A 21,855-nucleotide genomic window follows, 5' to 3' on the forward strand; every position below is an offset into this window, starting at 1 on the left:
TTGCGATGATATAATGGCAGCGCATAAAAATGCAGGGTATTCCCTCTCGAGTCAGAGTCGTATATGCGAAAGTCGAGGCTTTGGAGACAGTGGAAGCGGTAATAAATCTTTAGTTCGGACTTAAGTTTCGGTGTAAATCTTGCCACGTTTTAGTCGTAAGTCCAGAGTTCATCCTACGGGATCAAGAATACTGTACTTGCAAGTGCAACGACATATATAGTTATATATACCAGTACACACTATATTCATAAACTATATATGTATATATATATATATATATATATATATATATATATAAACGTACATGTGACCAAAAGAAGTCCATAAGACGTTGATACTAAATCCACTTCTTGACGAATTTTAAAAATCGTCTCAACTCTTATACATATTGATGCGTTTTTCACAGACAGGGAAAAAAAAATTTTTTTTTTTCAGATACAAAAAAAATATTCGTCACAAAACTTTAGTTGAGACAAAATCTCATTGTATAAAAAAAAAAACAGTGACAGAAAAAATATTCTCAATTTGTAGCAATTTTTTAGTATTAGAAAAATCATTCTAATGAAATTGAAAACTTTTTTTATTTAATTCATATAATCGATTAATTGATTATTTGAATTAAATATTTAATTATTATTTGAGTCAATTAAATGGCATTTGTTTAAAATAGAAAAATAATTGGTCCAATTTAATACAAAAAAAAAATATATATATATACATGGTACAAGTAAATATTTATTTGATAATAGTTAAGTAACGGAAAGAAGTCTTACTAAATATTTACCATTGCTACTGATTTTTTAATTTATTTATTATTATTTATTATGTCTGACTAAAATCGATTTAATCTACTAAAATAAACGTCGACCATGTGGAAGGATTTTTTTTTTTTTTAAGGAAAATTTCCCGAAATTCTAATTAGGAAATTTTTCGGAAAATTCATATATATGGGAAATATAAATTATTGAATAGTCTGACTAAATATTTACTTTTACTACTGATTTTTTAATTTAGCAATTATGTCAACGTTAATATTTTGTATAAAATTAAAATTTCCTCTTCACTTGAAATTTTCAAAATTTTCATAATTTTTTTTTTTTAAATTAACAATAATAAAAATCTCTCTTAAATACATTTATATTAAAATGATCAAAAAAAAACATATTAATGAAATTATCAATATATATATATATATATATTATAATTGAATATTAATATAGAACGACTTGAATGAATTATTATCAATATAAATGATTGAAGAGACTTTATGCATCAGTTAAGAGAATTTATAAGAAATATATATATATATTTTTTTTTCTGAATTTAATAGAAATTGAACAGTTTCTAAAAGGATATCTATTTTTGCAAAAAAAAAGTATTTGCCATTATTTTTTACAAAAAAATAGAAGAAAAAAAAAATCTTTTTTCATCACGAAAGGAAACAAAAAAAAATCTCTATATATAAATCCAAGAAAAGTAATTGCTGATTGAGGTGATATGTTAGGATTGAAGGTATAAGATAGCGTTCCCTGTGAAATTATTCTGTCGAAAAAGGATTTTGTATTTATTTAATGTTTTTCATAGAATCGTAAAGATGAGCAAAAGTGAAGTGAGAAAGGCAAAAAAAAAGAAAAAGAGCAAAAAAAAAAAATAAATAAATAAAAGGAAAAGTAAGCGACGAAGAGGGAAATAGAGAAGGCGTGCAGCATGATTTAGATATCGTCTTTTTGTGGTAATCAATTTCCATTAGGAGAGTCTTGGTGCAACACCAGAGAGAGAATCGAGAGAGAAAGAGAGAGAAAGAGAGAGAGAGAGAAAACGAGAGATGAAGACTCTAGTGAGAAACATCGAAGGCAAGAAAGAGAGAAAAAGAGAACGAGAGAGAGAGAGAGAAAGGAGAGAAAAGGGAAATTTCAAAGAGGGTGTACTTTAATGAAGTCCTGCAGATTCGTATCTCTGAAAGTCGGAAGAAATTAAAAGCATAGAAATTAATGAGAATTTTTTTAAAACTACAGATTACTTTTCAATATTGAAAATAAAAATTTGTTTCCTATCGTTTTCCATTTATTTAATATAAAAAAAAAAACTCGAACGAAAATTATTTTCAAATTGATATTAGATAAAATCTTAATTAATAATAATTAATATAAATTACTATTATTATTATTATTATTATTATTAATATTATTATTAATAACCCAGATAAAACATATATTTGTTTTAGAGCCAAATAAATTTGATTTAAATTAAATAAAAAATTTATTCGCGCTAAATAAAATTTTATTTGTGCCAAATAAATTTTTTTTTATTTAATTGATATAAAAAAATTAATTGGCTCTGAGATATTATTATTATAATTATTATTTTATAATAAAAAAAAATAATATAAAATAGTTTTACTATTAAAAAAAATAATTATAATAATATTAAATTAAATTAAATATATAAATATATACCCGTGTGGAAAAGTGATGTGGGCCCCCAGCGGGGGCCCTTATGGATCGCCCTCATGCCATGAGGGCCGCATATGGATGATCCATAGGGGCCCCTCATGGAAACGACATGCTCATCGATGAGGGCGCCCGCATGGGCGATCCATGAGGGTGCCCCTACGGGCGCCCTTATGGGCCCTCACGTTTGCCCTCATCTTGCCCTCAAGTTTGCCATAATGTTTTTTAATCAATAATATTAATAATAAAAGTTAATTAATAATAAATAAGCTTAAGTTATGAATAAATAACGTATTTATTTAATAATTATTCAATTTTAAATTAAATTCTTACTCAAATTGAATTTATTAATTAACGTTCTAATTAATTAACTGTCGGATATAATTAAAAGTAATAATAAATTAATTAATTAAAAAATTAAAAAATATGTAATTTATGCATACTATTAACGGATATTTTCATTTTTCAATTAATTCATACATAGAATTAATGATTAAACGCAAACCTGAGAAATAAATAAATCTAACGCATGGGGGGAATCGAACCTACGACCTACGGACTATGAGTCTAACGCTTTACCAACTACGCTACGCACGCTACTTCAAAACGAATGCTAACTTCTTGATGCTATTTAAACTTCAAAAATACCTAACAAAGAAAAGTGCTTAACATCATTTAGTTAAAGTTAAGATATTAAATTATATTTTCCAATCAAATGCAATTTATAAAATATAATTAATTATATGCTTTATGATTATTATCATGAATCATCTCAGGTGAATTTTCAAAAAAAGTGTAAATATATTTTTATTAAAAACGCGTTTTTCGTTGTTCTGAATCATTGGAAACATTCATTTTTTGTTGACGAAAAAATATTTGATTTTTGGACTTAGAAAATTTTGCTAATTGATCATGAGGGCGATCCATGCGGGGCCTCTATGGTGCCCCTCATGGATTCGCCATAAGTGTGAGTGTTATTTTCAAAAAAAGTGAAAATATATTTTAATTAAAAACGCGTTTTTCATTGTTGTGAATCATTATAAACATTAATTTTTTGTTGACGAAAAAATATTTGAATTTTGGACTTAGAAAATTTTGCTAATCGATCATGAGGGCGATCCATGCGGGGCCCCTACGTTGCCCCTCATGGATTCGCCATAAGTGTGAGTGTTATTTTCAAAAAAGTGTAAATATATTTTTATTAAAAACGCGTTTTTCGTTGTTCTGAATCATTATAAACATTAATTTTTTGGTGATAAAAAAATATTTGATTTTTGGACTTAGAAAATTTTGCTAATCGATCATGAGGGCGATCCATGCGGGCCCCTACTGTGGCCCTCATCTATTTTGCCATAAGTGTGAGTGTTATTTTCAAAAAAGTGTAAATATATTTTTATTAAAAATGCGTTTTTCGTTGTTCTGAATCATTATAAACATTCATTTTTTGGTGATAAAAAAATATTTGATTTTTGGACTTAGAAAATTTTGCTAATCGATCATGAGGGCGATCCATGCGGGCCCCTACTGTGGCCCTCATCTATTTTGCCATAAGTGTGAGTGTTATTTTCAAAAAAGTGTAAATATATTTTTATTAAAAATGCGTTTTTCGTTGTTCTGAATCATTATAAACATTCATTTTTTGGTGATAAAAAAATATTTGATTTTTGGACTTAGAAAATTTTGCTAATCGATCATGAGGGCGATCCATGCGGGCCCCTACTGTGGCCCTCATCTATTTTGCCATAAGTGTGAGTGTTATTTTCAAAAAAGTGTAAATATATTTTTATTAAAAATGCGTTTTTCGTTGTTCTGAATCATTATAAACATTCATTTTTTGGTGATAAAAAAATATTTGATTTTTGGACTTAGAAAATTTTGCTAATCGATCATGAGGGCGATCCATGCGGGCCCCTACTGTGGCCCTCATCTATTTTGCCATAAGTGTGAGTGTTATTTTCAAAAAAGTGTAAATATATTTTTATTAAAAATGCGTTTTTCGTTGTTCTGAATCATTATAAACATTAATTTTTTGGTGATAAAAAAATATTTGATTTTTGGACTTAGAAAATTTTGCTAATCGATCATGAGGGCGATCCATGCGGGCCCCTACGGTGCCCCTCATGGATTCGCCATATGGATCAGCCCTCATGGGCCCCCGCCGGGGGCCCCGAACTCTTGAGGGCAAGATCGTGGCTTTTTCCACACGGGTATATATATATTTTTTTTAATTTCTTTATAAATTTTTTTAATTGTAATTATAAAATTGAAATAGATAAAAATAATATTTAAATTTTAACTTATCATCATTTTGGAAATATTTGTGTGCTACATAAAATTCAAATAAAAGTAAAATAATTTAATTAAGATTTTTATTCACTTAAAACTAAATTAACTTTCATTTATACGTCTAAAGTGAAAATTTTAATTTAATCAACTTCAATTTTACAGTTATTCACGAACTACTTTAATTACTCTAATTCGTTACTTTACATATACATATATATATATATATGATTTTTCTCAACGAAAATCAAAATTATTTCGAATTTTACTGAATTTTTAATAAAGTATATACGCGATAATGAAAGTGAAAATTTTTATTAGATAAAAATGTGAAATTTTTTTTAGTTTGGAAAAAAATTAAAATAAATAAAAAGTAGAAAAGCTTAATTGTTTTTTTTTTTTTTTTTTTAAGAATATATGTATAGGCAGAAAAGAGATTGAGTGTCTCGGTTGTATTGCGATAACGATAAACAAATCTAACGGAGGGATAACGACAGAAGGAGAATCACGAGAGTCCCTGGCTTTTCACTGTGAGCCGGAGTAAAGCTAAGAAAATTGAAAAACTTCCAGCTTGAAATTGTCCCAAGACTACACAAGTTGCACTAAACTTAACTCGCTTTCCTTCTTTTTCAGTCTTTGAAATCTTCTTTCTCTCTTTCTCTCTTTCTTTTTCTTGTCTCATTGTTCTCTACGTTCTAAAAACTAATTAAACTTCGGACTTTGTACACAAACTCCCTCCAAATGCGCGCACACACATGTATATATATATATATATATATATATATATACATATATATATATATATATATATATATATATATATATATATATATATATATCGGTCTTACCTGAACTTTATTCTTCGAGTACTTTTCTTGACTTGTGCGAAATTAACTTGCAAAGAAAAAGAATCGCGAAAATGTGGAGAGAAAGAGAAAGAAAGAGAGAAAAAAAAGGAATTCTAAAAGGTTTTAAAAAAACAAACCAAAACAAAAAGTAGAGAAAAATTAGAATAATTTTTGTAATTGAAAAATTTTTAATTGAATTGAATTGATTTTTTTTAAAATTTGAATCGTTTGTAATTTTGTCAGTAGTATAAGTCAGTATTTAGTCCGACTTTTTTATTTTTTTAAAAACTATTAGTAGTGTAAATATTAAGTCAGACTTTATATATTAAAATTTTTTTTAACATTTTTTTTAGAACTTATTAGTAATTTAAAAAATCAGTAGTAAAAGTAAATTTTTGGTCAGACTTTTTATTTTATTTTTTTATTTTATTTTTTTCTTTTTATCAGTAGAACAAATCGGTTTTAGTCAGACATATTGACTGAAATAAAAAATCAGTAGTACAAATATAAATACTTGGACACTATTTTTTGTATTACTATTAGTAGTTTAAATCGGTTATAGTCAGACATAAATTATAAATTAGAAAATCAGTAGTGAAAGTGAATATTTAGCCAAACATTTTTACTAATTTTTATTAGTAGATCAAATCGGCTTTAGTCAGACATGATGCATTTTTTCAGTAGTACAAGTTAATATTTAGTATGACTTTTTATATTTTTTTAAAAACTATTAGTAGTGGATGTAAATATTTAGTAGATAAAATTGATTTTAGTCAGATAGAACTAAATTAGAAAATCAGTAGTGAAAGTAAATTATTGGTCAGACTTTTTATTTATTTTTTTGGTATTTTTATTAGTAAATTAAATCGGTTTTAGTTAGACATAATAGCTTAATTAAAAAATCAGTGGTAGAAGTAAATATTTAGTCAGACATTGTAATTTTATTAGTAGAACAAATCGGTTTTAGCCAGTCATAATTACTAAACTAAAAAATCAGTAGTATAAGTAAATTTTTAGTGAGACTTGAAATTCCATTAATTTTATCAGTAGAACAAGTAATTATTTTGTCAGACTTGTAAATTTTCAATAATTTTATCAGCAGTACATGTAAATATTTTGAAAGACTTCATTAAACGTTTGTATTTGTTTCTGTAATAAGGTCAATATTTAGTTTAACTTTCTATATTTTTATAATGTTATTAGTAGTTAAAATAAATATTTAGTCAGACTTTGTAATTTTTTGTTAAGGTATTAGTAGATCAAATCGGTTTTATTAAGACATAATTGCTAATTTAGAAAATCAGTAGTATAAGTAAATATTTTGTCAGACTTTTTATTTATTTTTATTCTTATTAGTAGATAATATCGATTTTAGTCAGACACCGTTTTTTTTAATTAAATAAATTTTTTTTCCAGTATAAAAAATTTCTTATTAACATTCATTAGCCTCTTATATTGAGAATATATTTTTTTCTCAATACAATTTTAAAAAGTGAAAGAAAAAAAAATTTCAATTTCGAAGACAAAAAAATAGATATTGAAACGTACATTGCCACATTCGAAATATATATATATATATATATATATATATATATATATATATAACTTGGGTTTGGAAAATATTTTTGATCTCAAAACATTCCTGAAATCAAAACATTCCTGGAAATTTGGATGAACAATGGACACATATATTCGGGTTGTATAATTCTCGTTACCGAATCTGGAATGTGAGATATGATTGGAACTCTAGTCGGGTTTAAATGAAGCACGCTAGAGTCGGCAAGTGCCCCGTGGATATTATAGACCTGTGAACGAGACTAGAGGGTGGTTTCGCGCTATATTGAAATGCTCGAACGTAACGACTAATGAAAGCATACGTGCGGAGCTAATATTCTGCACCCCGCTAGAATGTAATAATTTTCAGAATAGTACTTCACAGGGTCGAGGAGGAAGAGAAAGAGAAGGGCCAAAACAGTACTCGTGCAACAAAGTTTAACACAAATATATATATATATATATATATATATATATATATAGGCAAAAACAATGTAGATTTACTAGAGATAAAATTTTACATTTCCTTTGTAAAAAGTCAAAATACTTAAGGAAAATTTTTATGATTAATAAGGGAAAAGGAGAAAACTATTTTTCAAATGTTTGATGTAAGGGAAAAGCAAAGAAGAACAAGTTTCGGCTGACTAAAACCGACTTTTTCTACTTAAAAAATTGAAAAAGTCTGACTAAATATTTACTTTTACTACTAATTTTCCAATTTAGGAATTATGTCTGACTAAAACCGATTTGATCTACTAATATCTTCACAAAACATTACAAAGTCTTACTAAATATTTACTTTTACTACTGATTTTCCAATTTAGAAATTATGTCTTGACTAAAACTAAAAATTTACTTATACTACTGATTTTTCAGTTTAGTAATTATGACTGGCTAAAACCGATTTGTTCTACTAATAAAATTACAATGTCTGACTCAATATTTACTTCTACTACTGATTTTTAAATTAAGCTATTATGTCTGACTAAAACCGACTTAATTTACTAATGAAAATACCAAAAATAAAATAAAAAGTCTGACCAATAATTTACTTTCACTACTGATTTTCTAATTCAGCAATTATGTCCGATTATATCCTATTTCATCGACTAATAAAAATACCAAAAAAAAGTCTGACCAAAAATTTACATTTACTACTGATTTTCCATATTAGCAATTATGTCTGACCAAAATATATTTTATCTACTAATAAAATTACAAAAAAATCACCATGTCTGACTAAATATTTACTTCTACTACTGATTTATAAATATACCAATTATGGCTGACTAAAACCGATTTTATCTACTAATAATATTACAAAAAAATTACAAATATCTGAAGTCTTACTAAATATTTACATCCACTACTAATAGTTTTTAAAAAAATATAAAAAGTCATACTAAATATTAACTTGTACTACTGACAAAATTCATCATGTCTGACTAAAGTCGATTTGATCTACTAATAAAAATTAGTAAAAATGTTTGGCTAAATATTCACTTTCACTACTGATTTTCTAATTTATAATTTATGTCTGACTATAACCGATTTAAACTACTAATAGAAATACAAAAAATTGTGTCTAAGTATTTATATTTATACTACTTATTTTTTAATTCAGTCAATATGTCTGACTAAAACCGATTTGTTCTACTGATAAAAATAAAAAAATAAAATAAAAAGTCTGACCAAATATGTACTATTACTACTTATTTTCTAATTCAGAAATTAAGTCTGACTATAACCGATTTGTTCTACTGATAAAAATTAAAAAAATAAAATAAAAAGTCTTACCAAATATTTACTATTACTACTTATTTTCTAATTCAGAAATTAAGTCTGACTAAAACCAATTTAATCTACTATTAAAAATATAAAAAGTCTGATCAAAAATTTACTTTTGCTACTGATTCTTTAAATTACTAATAAGTTTTAAAATAATATTAAAAGTCGAAGTAAATATTGACTTGTACTACTGAAAAAATTTCAAACAATTGAAATTAATGTCTTTTACTATTAATATCAAATAAAAAAAAATCTGTCTAACTAAAATGGACTCTTACTACTACATTATTAATTGTGCGATAATTATAGTAGAATAATTTTTTATTATTAATTAAATAAATAATTTTTTTTTCAAATTCAACTGTATGTGTGTTTGTTTTTTTTAGCGTGTAAATAAATTAATAAATGTATATATATATATATATATATATATATATATATATATATACGATCGATGACGAAATCACCGCGTGAAAGTGGTATGCGACTATATGTGGGTGCTGTAAGCACAAATTGCCACAAATTGGAGAAAATTGAATGAAGCTTACAGCTTAACGAAGTCACTAAATCCTTGTGAAACGACCTATCTCAACATGCAGCCTATAGTTGTGCCACAAGTGACATTATTTACAATTGAAAAGAAAAACTAGCCTTTTACTTCAAAAGTAAAAAAAAAAATTCAAAATTAATTATTTGTTTTTAATATTCCCACTTTTCGTATAAATAAAAAAAAGAAAATAATATATTTTTTCAATTGATTTTTATTATTTTTCTTTTTTTTAAGAATTTTCTGAGAATTCATTTAAAAACTCCAAAATAAATATTTTTATATAATTATATAGAAATAGAAATATTTGTCCAGACGTCGTATTTTTATAAATAATTTGCGAATCATTTTTATTTTTTCACTTTTAATATATATATATATATATATATATAATATCCAATTAATTGTATGACATAGTAAATTAATTAATTGAAAAAAAAGAATATAATTCTTCTGATCTTCAATTATTGTTTATATTGAACAATGTCTGATAAATATTATACTTCTTTTTTTCGCTTCCAAAATTATATTATATACATGTGGAAAAAAGTGTCTTAATTTTAAAATAGAAAAGATTTTCTTTTATTGTATTAATAAAAGAAAGTCTCTTACAAGAATAAGAATCGTTCATTTTTTTATAAGTAAAAAAAGTCAATTTCAATCAGACATGACAATTAAGAAAAATAATGATGATCTTAATATTATTGTCTCGCGATATTTAAAAAATTTACATATAGTATATAATTAAGTATATTTAAATTAAAAAAAAAACATTCATCATTTAATATTTGCTTTTTGTTAATTCAAGAAAAAAAAAAAAAATTATTTAATAACTTTTTTTTTTCAAATTAATTTTATAATGAAAAGTTGATTTTTTTTTAAAAAAAATCGAAATTTCGTTATAAAATTAAGACTCTATGATTGTTATTAATAAACAAAAAAAAAGAAACTAATTTTGAAAAATTATTTTTCTCCAGGTATTTTCGTTTTAAAGATTCGACTATTTTTGGATAAAATTCACGCATAACGAAAATGGGAAATTCAAAAATGAACTCTTCACGTATATGCGTTATAAGGTATATAAGAAATGTTGACGTTGAATATGGGCTAGAAAACATGTTTCACGTATGCTAAAATGTTCCCAAGGGATCGTAACATGAACATTCCGGATTCTGGTATGTAATAATGGAAATTCCTACCTGTGTGCTCTGTGTGTCTTGTCATAGGCGAACATTAACGGTCGAATATCACACACGAGGATGCCTCTCTCTCTCTCTCTCTCTCTCTCTCTCTCTCTCTCTCTCTCTCTCTCTCTCTCTCTCTCTCTCTCTCTCTCTCTCTCTCTCTCCATTTTCTTTTTCCATTTCGTCTTCGAGGACCCTGAAAATAATAACAATAATAATAATAATAATAATAATAATAGTAATAATAATAATAATAATAAAAATAATTAAAATAATCATCATAAAAATATTAATTATAATATAAATAATAATAATAATAATAATAATAATAATAATAATAATAATAATAATAATAATAATAATAATATTAATTACTATATATTGAAAAACAAATATTTATTCAAATAAAATTAACTATAAAAATTATACAACTTTAATTTACAATTTCTAATTTTAATTATTTTGTTTTTATTACAAATTTTCTATTTCACAGAAAATTAAAAGGTATTAAAATAAGCTGCAACGCTTATTATTTTAATCCAATTTTGCTTATTTTAATCAATTTTGGTATTAAAATAAGCAAAATTTGATTAAAATAATAAGCGTTGCAGCTTATTTTAATGCCTTTTAATTTTCTGTGTTAGTAAAAAACAAAAAAATTTTTAACTAGAATATTTATTTAAATTTATCTATAAAAAATGATTTTTAAATTTTTAGTTTTTTTTTTTTTAAATAGTTTAATTTCTATAAAATTTATAATTAAACAAATAAATATTTATTCAGTCAATTAATCGATTATTTGAATAAAATAAATTTTTGTTTTTTAATGCAGAATTTTTTTTTTTTTCAAACTTTTATTAAAAAAAAATTTCTATTTTTATTAGTATTTATTATTTATTTATTAGTATTTTTAAAGTCTAAATAAAAATTCGGTAAAATTATAGGAATTCTCTATTAATTCTACATATTAAAAATTAAGTTAAATCAATAAAAATATAATTTCTTTTTTATTCAAACAAAAAATTTACTGAGAAATTTGCCGAGTCAAGGAAAAAAATCCCTTTAGTCACACTTTAGCAGTTATATATATATATATATATATATATTCAAATAGATTTGTAAACTTTATTATCGCCGAGGGTAGTGTTTTAGCTAGAGGCAATGGTTCCTGCATTCGACATGTTGTCAATTTGATGCCACTCGTCTACGCTGTTTAAAATCGATCACGTTCTCGTATATATATATAAATAGTAACGCACCGAGACTACATTTTTATTAAAAGAATCAATCAGTTTTACTTATTTTCAAAAAAAAAAAAAAAAATTATTTATATAATTTGTAAACTTTTATATTTTTATAACTGTTTAAAAAAAGAAAGTAAAAAATGTTTAATTAATTAAAAATTTAGAATTCTAATAATTCCATAAATTATTTAATTACTAATATATTAATTACTAGTAGGTATTAATTATTAATATTAAAAAATATAATAAATTACATTTAAATATTCTAAAAATTATACTTATTTATTCTTAAACATAAATTTGTTCAGTTTTTATAAAAAAAAAATAAACTTTTTTTTTTTTTTGGAAAAAATATAACAAAGAAATATATATATATATATATATATATTATTTTGAATGAAAAAAATTTCAATTTGTAGAAAGGTTCTCATGTAAACCGGTTTATTCTCAATTTATGATGAAAACGCAGTAACTCGCAATTTCGATGACACCATAAAATATTTCGCCAATATTAATTGTACGTGATAGAGGCATTAATCACCTTTGATCCAATTAGTGTTTGTACGTGAAATGCGCGCACTGCCAACGCTATATATATATATATATATAGCGATAGGTCCATTTTCACTCTTGGTGATTGTGTGTTGTATGTCCACCGTTATCGTTATCAATCTCTAATTGAAAGTGACACGGTTTATATGTAATTGTAACTAAGTCAATAGACGCTATTGGTTTCACCAATTAAAATTCACAATATTTTCCATCAAAAAAAAAATTTCTATTTTCCATTTTACGTTTCTTTTTTTTTTTGAAATTAAATAATTATTTTTTATCTAATTTTTATAATTGTAAAATTTTTTTTATTGAAAATAAAAATAATGAAAAATCGATAAAGAATCCTTTTTTTATAATACCTATTCTTTGAATATATATATATATATTAAGAGAATTTTAAAAGAGGAAGGAAGACGCGATGTTCTGGCTTCTGTACTACAAATTATTTTCAAATTAGTGAAAGAATGTCGAAGTGCACCTTCCTAGTGGTCCTTTTATGTTGAGAATATTAAATTTCTCCGACAGCTTCCATTCCCCGTTCTTCTCTTTGGAATCCTTTATTCGTTGTGAACAACAAAAACAAACAACGCGCGCGCTTATTTCTGACAAGAAAATATATATACAAAAGACGCGATTTTTTTTTTCGACATATATTATTTTCATGCCTCAAAAGCGCGCAATGGAAATTCAATATTTTTTCACAGTTTCACAAAAATTATAAATTATTATTACTATATTTTTTATTATTAATTAGTAATAATAATAATGATAATAATTAATTAATAATAACAATTAATTAATTAAAAATAATAAAATTTTTAATTAATAATAATTATTATTAATTAGACATTTTTTATTGGACTGAAAAATATTGTTAATTATTCTCTCTCGCTCTCTGTGTGGTATTAATTATTTTCGTGTATATGTTTATAAAATTTTTCTCTTCGAGAAAAATAAAGACGTGTACCATAATTAAATTAAAGAAAAAAATTGTCAGAGACTTCCGATGATATATTTAAGTTTTTTTTTTTTTTGTCTTATTTTATAACTAATGAAGAACATCCTTTTATAAAGATAATCGTGAGATGAATTTGATATTGCGGTTCAATGGTCTTTTGAATTACAGAAAATTTTAATATAAACAAATAATAAGGAAATTGATGACGTGTTGCTAATTTGTATATATGTATATATATATATATATATTTAAGGAAGAATCAGAGAAAAAATTGAAACAAAAAAGTTAGTCATTTTAGTATTTTTAAATAAAAACATATGGTTACAATTTTAAAAATGCTTCAGTGAAATTTTAAATAATTTATAATTTTTCAAAAAATTTTAAACAATTAAAAAAATGATAATTAAAACAAAATTAAAATTTTTTTAATTAAATTAGATAACATAACCTAAAATTGACTTAATTAAATTAAATTATTAAAATTATTGTTATTATTAGTTAAAAATTAAATTATTTCAAAAATTTAACAAAGCATTTTCGAAATTTAAATCATCATTTTCTTTAAAAATAGAAAAATACATTAAATTTTGTTCCGATTCTTTGCCTGCGATTCTTCTCTGGAGTTTCTGAGCATTTCTGAATAATTTTTACTCCGAAAATATAGTAAAATTTACTCCTAAAATAGAAATTATTCCAGATATAGTAAATTTTACTATTCTCTATAAGTAAAAATTACCAGAAACTCCAGACAGGAGATTTTACTTTCAAAGTATAGTAAAAGTTATTATATTCATTTTTCCATTTTTCTTCGTGTATTTTTATATATTACAAAATCTTTTGATCAATCAATAATTTTCTCTAGTTTTACATTTTTTTTTTTAATTATTATTTATTTTTATAAATATAAAAAAAATATTTACAAATACACACTGAGAAAAATAGAAAAATGAATAAAGTAACTTTTACTATACTTTGAAAGTAAATCGTCGAGTTTCTACACATATCTAGTATAATTTTTACTATCGAAAATAGTCAAATTTACTCCTAAAATAAAAATTATTCCAGAAATAGTAAATTTTACTATCCTCTGAGTAAAAATTACCAGAAACTCCGGAAAGGAGATTTTACTTTCAAAGTATAGTAAAAATTACTATATTCGTTTTTTCTATTTTTCTCCGATGTATAATAGATAAAAGAGTAGAAAAATTAATCGATTTTTTTTTGTTCAAAAATTCCTCTAATTTTTCTTTTGCATAAAAAAAACATTATCATCCATAATTATGTATTCAATTCCATTTTGTGAAAATTCGATAAATTTTCCTTGAAAATGACCAAGTCACCTTGTTTGATATGGCGTGTGGAGGGTGAACAAAAAAATTGCTATTGAATTAAAAGGCTGTGGCGAATAAAACGATAGGGCAAAAAAAAAAAGAGGAGCGGGACGCGCGTTGTTTTCTGTCCTTATAGGTGTATGTATGTGTGTGAGGGTAAAATCGTCTAACTACTCTCGCCCTACGTTCAGCTCACTTTTCCTCCTTTTTCTCTTCAGCAAAGTCGTCGGCTCACATATATATACACACACATTTTTATATATATATATATATATATATATATATATATATGTATATATATCCGGGGCGCACCACCAACCATCCGGTGTGGCGAAGATCCGTGCTCGACGACCATAAAAATAAAATTTCAATAAATCTCCTGGAACGGCGGACCCTCGGTGGGGTATTGGGAGGGCGGGCAACTCTCTCATTGGAGCTGCTACCAACGGTGGTTACGCCTACCCACAAAATAGAGATAGCGATGAATACACCAGTGTACATCGAAACAGACTTTTCCATTGTAGCCACGTTCTTCCTTCTCTCTACATTTTGTATATATATATATATATGTTGAGAGATATATACAGCATCCTCTGTTAGTACTGATACTTCCATCATCAGTTACTTTCATGATCTTCGGGATTCGAACAGTCCTTTGATGCCTCCTGAGACTTGGAGAAGGATGAGTTTCACTTCTTGTGCTCCATCATATTTTCTTTCTATTCTGTATATATATATGGTATTTTTCCCATATATATATATATATATATATATATATATATATATATATATATATATATGTATCCACAGTCCCGAGAGTGGCTAAGACTCATTAAGAATTTCGCCCAACGCGAAATCCTGTTCCTCTTGAACGCCGCAAATTAATTTTATATATTTCATTTTCTTTCTTTTTTTTTTTGTTTTCATGATGATTATAGAAAAATTCGGTACATAAATTAATAATGCAAAATCAGAAACATAATATTGACAATACAGTCGAACCTGTATAAGTGGAAATTGAAAAATACGGATAACTTATACAGACGCTAATTATATTTATATACTTATAGGTTCTAATATATATCCATTTATTTTATTTAAATACGTGAAAAACTGTCAAAAAAAAAAAATACTGGACAATACAATCAAACCTGTATAAGTGGGATTTGAAAAACACGAAACTTATATACGCACGCTAATTATATTTATATACTTAGGTTCTAATATATATATATTCATTTTTTTTAATTTTTGAATACGAAAAAAACTGTCAAAAAAATATTGACGATACTGTCGAACCTGGATAAGTGGGATAAAAACTGTTCCGAGAAGAAATTCTCACTCCAGAGAGGTTCGAGAGTAACTTTTCTGACTTATAAAAAATACATGTGTCTTATATAGTTTTGCAGGTTCAAGAAAAGCATTTTCTCATTTATTCGCGGAGGCAGAAGACCTTGTCTCACTTAAGGAGGTTCGAAAGCATCTTCTCTCAAGAGGGATTTATATATATCTTCAAGCAGGGTGTTTAAAAAGGTCTAAAAGAAATTTATAATGGTTCAACAGTACCTCCTCTCACTTGAAGATGTTCAAAAAAAAATTTATCCCACTTTTAGAGGTTCAAGTGAGTATTTATCTCTCTTAGAGAGGTTCGACAGTAACTTATTATTCTTTTTAGAGGTTCCTGTCTCAGTTATTTCTATAATAATACAGATTATATTTATTTCTATAGTTCAAGTACAACTTTATTCTCTCCAATATGCGAAGCCAGAAGATCTTTGTCTCACTTCAGGAGGTTTTAGAGCATTTTCTTTAGGTTCAAAAGATTCAAAAAAGTTCAAAAGAATATTTCCTCACCTAGAGACGAAGAATGTATCCCACTTTTAGAGGTTCAGGTGCGTATTATCTCACTTACAGGAGATCAAAAATAATTTGTCCCACTTCCAGAGGTTCGAGAGTAACTTCTTTAGCTTATAGAGGTGGCTGTCTCAGTTATAGAGGTTCAAGTGTGTATTTATCTCACTTACAGGAGTTCAAAAATAATTTTTCTCACTTCCAGAGGTTCGAGAGTAACTTCTTTAGCATTTAAATGTACCTGTAGGTTCAAGTGAATCGTGCATACCAAAACTTATGTCTCACTTAAAGAGGTTCGATAGCATCTTCAATTACATCTCGCTTTAGAAGGAATAGCAATAAAAATTATTCCATATAAAATTAATTTATAATTATTCCATGGAAATGGAATTATTTTATTTATAGAATAATTTTTATTTGTTATTAAAAGGAAACAATTAAAATTCAGCAATATTTTTTATAAAGCTTATCTGCTATAAGGGTTTATTTTCCAAAAGTTTGGCAGTGAAAAGTTATCTGAATTACGAGGTGATCATTACGTTCTTGGAAATTAATTACTCATGAACTTTGAAATATATGTAGCTTGGCGCGAGCCATTCCCTGTGGAAATATAATCCTCGTTGAGGTGATTCTCGCGCTACTATTCAGTCGATTTCATGACGTCTACATATATATACATAGTCAAGCGTGTTTATAGGCACTGAAAGAAATTTAAAGAGATTGTTGCTCATATTTACACAAAGATATGACGATTGTGAAGATTGTAAAAATGCGAAAATACACGACAAAAATGAATATAAACATCGCAGATAAAATATTCTAAACGGACAGAAATTTTTTTATTTTTGTAAATATATCAAAAAAAAAAAAAAAAAATTGTAAAAAAAAGTATTAAAATTATCAACAGCTCTTATTTTTTCAATTTGATAATTTTTTTTTTCAATTTAAGCTGAGATTAATTTTTCACTTCTCGGTATGTTTAAAAGTATAAAAATATACGTAAGTTCTTCTGGATATTTATATATATTACGATAAAAAGTTTCACTTGAACCTCTCTAAGTGAGACAAATAATTATTCTCACTTATAGAGGTTCAAGTTCCTCTCAAGTTTTTTTTTCTCCGTTATAATAAGAAAAAAAGCTTCTTTTGAACTTGCAAAATTGAGAAATATTTGGAAATTTCTATATATATACGAAAGAATTTCGTTTCATTTGTCTCATTTTTACAGATTTGACTGCTCTAAATTAATTTAAAGAAAATTATTTACGGTTAAAATTAATTACATAAAAAAAAGACAAATTATTTACGGTAAAAATTAATTTTAAAAACCAATTATTAATGGTTAAAATTAATTTAAAAAAAAAACAATTATTTGTGGTAAAAATTAATTTTAAAAAACAATTATTTATGGTAAAAATTAATATATATTTTTATAATTAATTAAATTGTTCATATTTAATAATACCTAATAATAATAATAAAAATAATAATAATAATAATAATACCTAATAATAATAATTATAATAATACCTAATAATAATAATAATAATAATAATAATAATAATAATTTTCTGTTTCATTAAAATGTTCTTTCAGAAAAATAAAATTTACGTTATGCAAAAATTATTTGTAAATTAAACACAAATGAAAATAAAATCCACGTGTGTCAATTGAATGAAATTAAATTAGAATTTTAACAACATTATTCCCATTATATATATGTATATATATATATATATATATATATATATATATATATATATATACATGTAGAAAATTTAAATTTAAATGCAATATTCCAATTTTTGAGTTTGTTAAAAAAAAATTTTCCTTTTTTTTCTCTCAAACAAAACAGAATATTATGAACAAACAGTAAAACTGTTAAAAAACAATTTAAGGTAAATTAATTTTTTAATAATTTCTCTCTCTCTCTCTCTCTTCAAAAAATATTTTTTATTGTAAAAATTTAAAAAAAATTTTCGCATAATAAAGATACGCTCCTGAAAAGAGCCAAACCCCAGGTATAGAAGGCGATTTAATATCACGCCCCCCGAGTAGAGAAGTGGTGGAGTTTCCGAGGTGGAGGCAATGGAGTGAAACAAAAGAGGGGTGGGGGAGTTGACGGAAAATCGTCATGGTGGGGGATTTTGGATATGGCAGCCAACTAGTTTGCTGTATGCCTTCGCGAGGCGCGGGCCGGTATAACTGTGACGCCGTTTATTATTAATATTTCAAAAAAAAAAAAGGATTTGGTTATTTTTTTTTTAATTTTCCGCGGCCCAGTTATATACAAAAAAAAAAAAAAGAGAGGGAGGTTTTTTTTTTTTTTTATTTTTTACATAAATACACACACATACACAAACAATTTTTTCATTTTTTTGTGTTAAAATAAAATAGCAAAAATTTTGCGAAAATTTGAAAAAGATTTTAAATTTCGAAGCTGCGATAAACAGGAAGTTACACAGGAGCTTAGCTCCTGGGGAGGAATGCTCAACAATATCTCCGCCGGCGGATCCATTCATGGTATTTCCGGTAAGTGATAATGATGCTGATGATGATGATAATGATTGCGAGAAAGAGAAAAAAAAAAATGCTGGAAAAAATAGTGATTTATTTATTTATTTTTTTTTGGTGCGGAAGAAAAATAAATAAAAAATTATAGGTATATTTTTGTGAATTTTTGGCGAGTGCATTTTTTTTTTTTAAGCGACGGATCTTTGTGAATTGTGATTTTTACACGTTTTTTGCGGGGAATTAATTAATAACTGGTATAGAATTAAAGAAGTGAAAAAGATTTTTTTTTTTTTATGAAGAAAATTAAGTGTTATTTGATTATTAATATACGGTGTAATTAGGTTTAATGCAATTAAACGGTTTGAATAATATAATTAAGAAAATAAGGGAAAAATAATTATATACAATTATACTTTTCAATTATATTTAGCGATATTTGGACTATTTTTCCTAATACGATTTTTTTTTTTACTATTTTCTTTGTTTACAAATTAAATTTTTTGCATTCAAATTATTTAATTATAATCTAATAGTTTAAATAAATTTTTTTTTTATTTAAAATTTGTTTGTATTTTTTCGAATTTTAATTACATTTTTAAAAAATTAAAAATTTTTTTATTTTAATAAAAGTTTCTAATTTTAATTAGGTACAGTTAAAAAAATTTTAATTAGTCGCTAATTTTAATTAAATTCTTTAATTTCTGTTAAAAATGTTAATTTTTTACTAAATTTTATTCACTTTATTTAATATTGTTTTTTTTTAGTTCAGTGACAAAAACCTTTTTAGAATAAAATATGAAAAATACAATAATTAATAAAACATCTATGTTGCCTTAAATGCAATTTACATATGCAAATAAATTAATTTTTAAATTATTCTAACAATTTAAAAAATTGTAAACTATACAAAAAATTTTTATTACTCTATAAATTTAAATTAGTGCGAGAATTTGTCTCATATCTTTTTGTGTAAAAAAAATTATTTTCTTTTTTAAATATTATTTTTTTAATAAATAAATAATAAAAATTCTAATTCAATAATTTGTAGTTTTTTTTTTATTATATCTATATTTGCTTATATCATTGATTTATTGTTCGTTCAATGGTTGTTATATTTTTTTTAAATATTCATATATATAGCACACATATATACACTTGATTAATATTAAATATCTAATCGATAGTAAATTAATAAATTGAAAATAAAAAAAATATGTTAAAAATAAAATCGTATATATTCTCAAAAATAATATCAAATTTTTATTTCTAATTGCAAAATTAAATTCAGATTTTTGAGAAAAGGAACCGAGAAAAATGAAAATTATTGAAGAAAAGAAAGAATTAAAAAAATGAAACAAATTTTGTCTAAACAGAGAGAGAGAGAGCGCTTAAAAATATAACATAAATGTTACACGAAACAAATGAAAATATGTTTAATTCATTTTTTTCGAAAATTTTTTTTTTTTTTTTTGAAATTAAAAATCGACACGTGCAAGCAACACGTGGTGCGTTTGCACTTGGCCTCCCTACTTCAGAGGAAACCACCTCTCGGCCTTGATGGCCTTAATTATCTTAACTCTGATTGTATTAGGCGAGAAGTTAAGGAACGAATTAGTGAGTTGGGAGCCGTCCGAGAGTATATATATATATACAGTCACAGAGGGGTTCTGAATTTTATTATATATATGTACTTCAAAAACGTCAATTGGATTTTTATTTAATTCCAATTTTACCAAGTAGCGATTAATTTTATTGTTTCATATAATTAAAAAATTATTACAAATAAATATTTACTGCATATTTTTTTAGAAAATATAAAAAAAAAGTTAAATTCTGTTAATTATAAGTTACTTCAATTATTTTTGTTATACTATATTTTAATTTGTTAATAATCCGTAATGTTTTAATTTATATTATTATTATTATTACTCTATTGTTTATTACAATTGTCCATTTAAATTTTAAATGTTTATTATATGAATATTTATAAATTTATATAGGAACATATTTATTATAATTGTATATATTATAATAAACGTGAAATGTCAATTTGTTTATAAAAATAATAATTTTGTTATAAACAATTAGAATTTTAACAATTTATAATTTATGATATTCCATGATCTATGTTTATTAAAATAAATTTGTGATGTTGCAACACGCTATTTATCACAATTAGTGGAACACTTTAAAAAGTGTTTATTGCAATTAGTGCCAAAAAATTTGTTATATTATTCCAATTGTTTATTATAATTCGTTATGATTAAAAAAAAAAATTTACATTAATGACTTTCCAAATCGTTTATTATAATTTGTTGATATTCCAATTGTTTATTAACAATTAGTTTACAATTGTTTTTTACAATTAGTGCGCGATATTTCAGTTTATTATAACTATACAGTTATTGTTGTAGTTCCCGATATATTAATTGTTTAGATATTCCAATTGTTTATTATATACTTTTCTATTTATTGTTTATTATATATTCAATTATACTCCAATTGTTTATTATATTTTATGATATTCCAATTTACGGGACTTATTGCTAATTATACTAAATGATATTCTAATTGTTTATTACATTTAATAATATTCCAATTGTTTATTATATTTTATAATATTCCAATTGTTATTTTTAATATTCCAATTGTTTATTTTTTCCATTGTTATTTTTATTATCAATGATATTATACAATTGTTTATTTTTCACATTGTTATTTTTATTATCAATAATATTCAAATTGTTT

General features: G+C 24.6%; 2 protein-coding genes across 11 annotated transcripts in view; one reads left to right on the plus strand and one right to left on the minus strand.

The window, feature by feature from the left end:
- LOC127290510 (retinal homeobox protein Rx2-like) overlaps nt 1-21,855 on the minus strand; it is a 390,969-nt gene that overhangs the window by 104,218 nt on the left and 264,896 nt on the right. For 4 of the 9 annotated variants that reach the window (XM_051319125.1, XM_051319124.1, XM_051319123.1 and 1 more), the window contains 2 exons: nt 10,798-10,850; nt 10,670-10,733 (listed from right to left, as the gene is read on the minus strand). The exons of the other annotated variants lie outside the window; for them this stretch is intronic. In XM_051319125.1, coding sequence (XP_051175082.1) covers nt 10,670-10,694 — 25 coding nt within the window. In that variant the 5' untranslated portion in view covers nt 10,695-10,733; nt 10,798-10,850. The remainder of the gene's footprint in view (nt 1-10,669; nt 10,734-10,797; nt 10,851-21,855) is intronic. 9 annotated transcript variants of the gene reach the window in all.
- LOC127290507 (homeobox protein orthopedia-like) overlaps nt 18,778-21,855 on the plus strand; it is a 34,429-nt gene continuing 31,351 nt past the window's right edge. For both annotated transcript variants that reach the window (XM_051319117.1, XM_051319118.1), the window contains exon 1: nt 18,778-19,125. In XM_051319117.1, the coding sequence (XP_051175074.1) occupies nt 19,080-19,125 (46 nt within the window). In that variant the 5' untranslated portion in view covers nt 18,778-19,079. The remainder of the gene's footprint in view (nt 19,126-21,855) is intronic.

The sequence above is a fragment of the Leptopilina boulardi genome, unplaced genomic scaffold (assembly GCF_019393585.1).
Source record: "Leptopilina boulardi isolate dan_hultmark-lab unplaced genomic scaffold, ZJU_Lbou_2.1 LbouV2_70, whole genome shotgun sequence".
NCBI lineage: Eukaryota > Metazoa > Arthropoda > Insecta > Hymenoptera > Figitidae > Leptopilina > Leptopilina boulardi.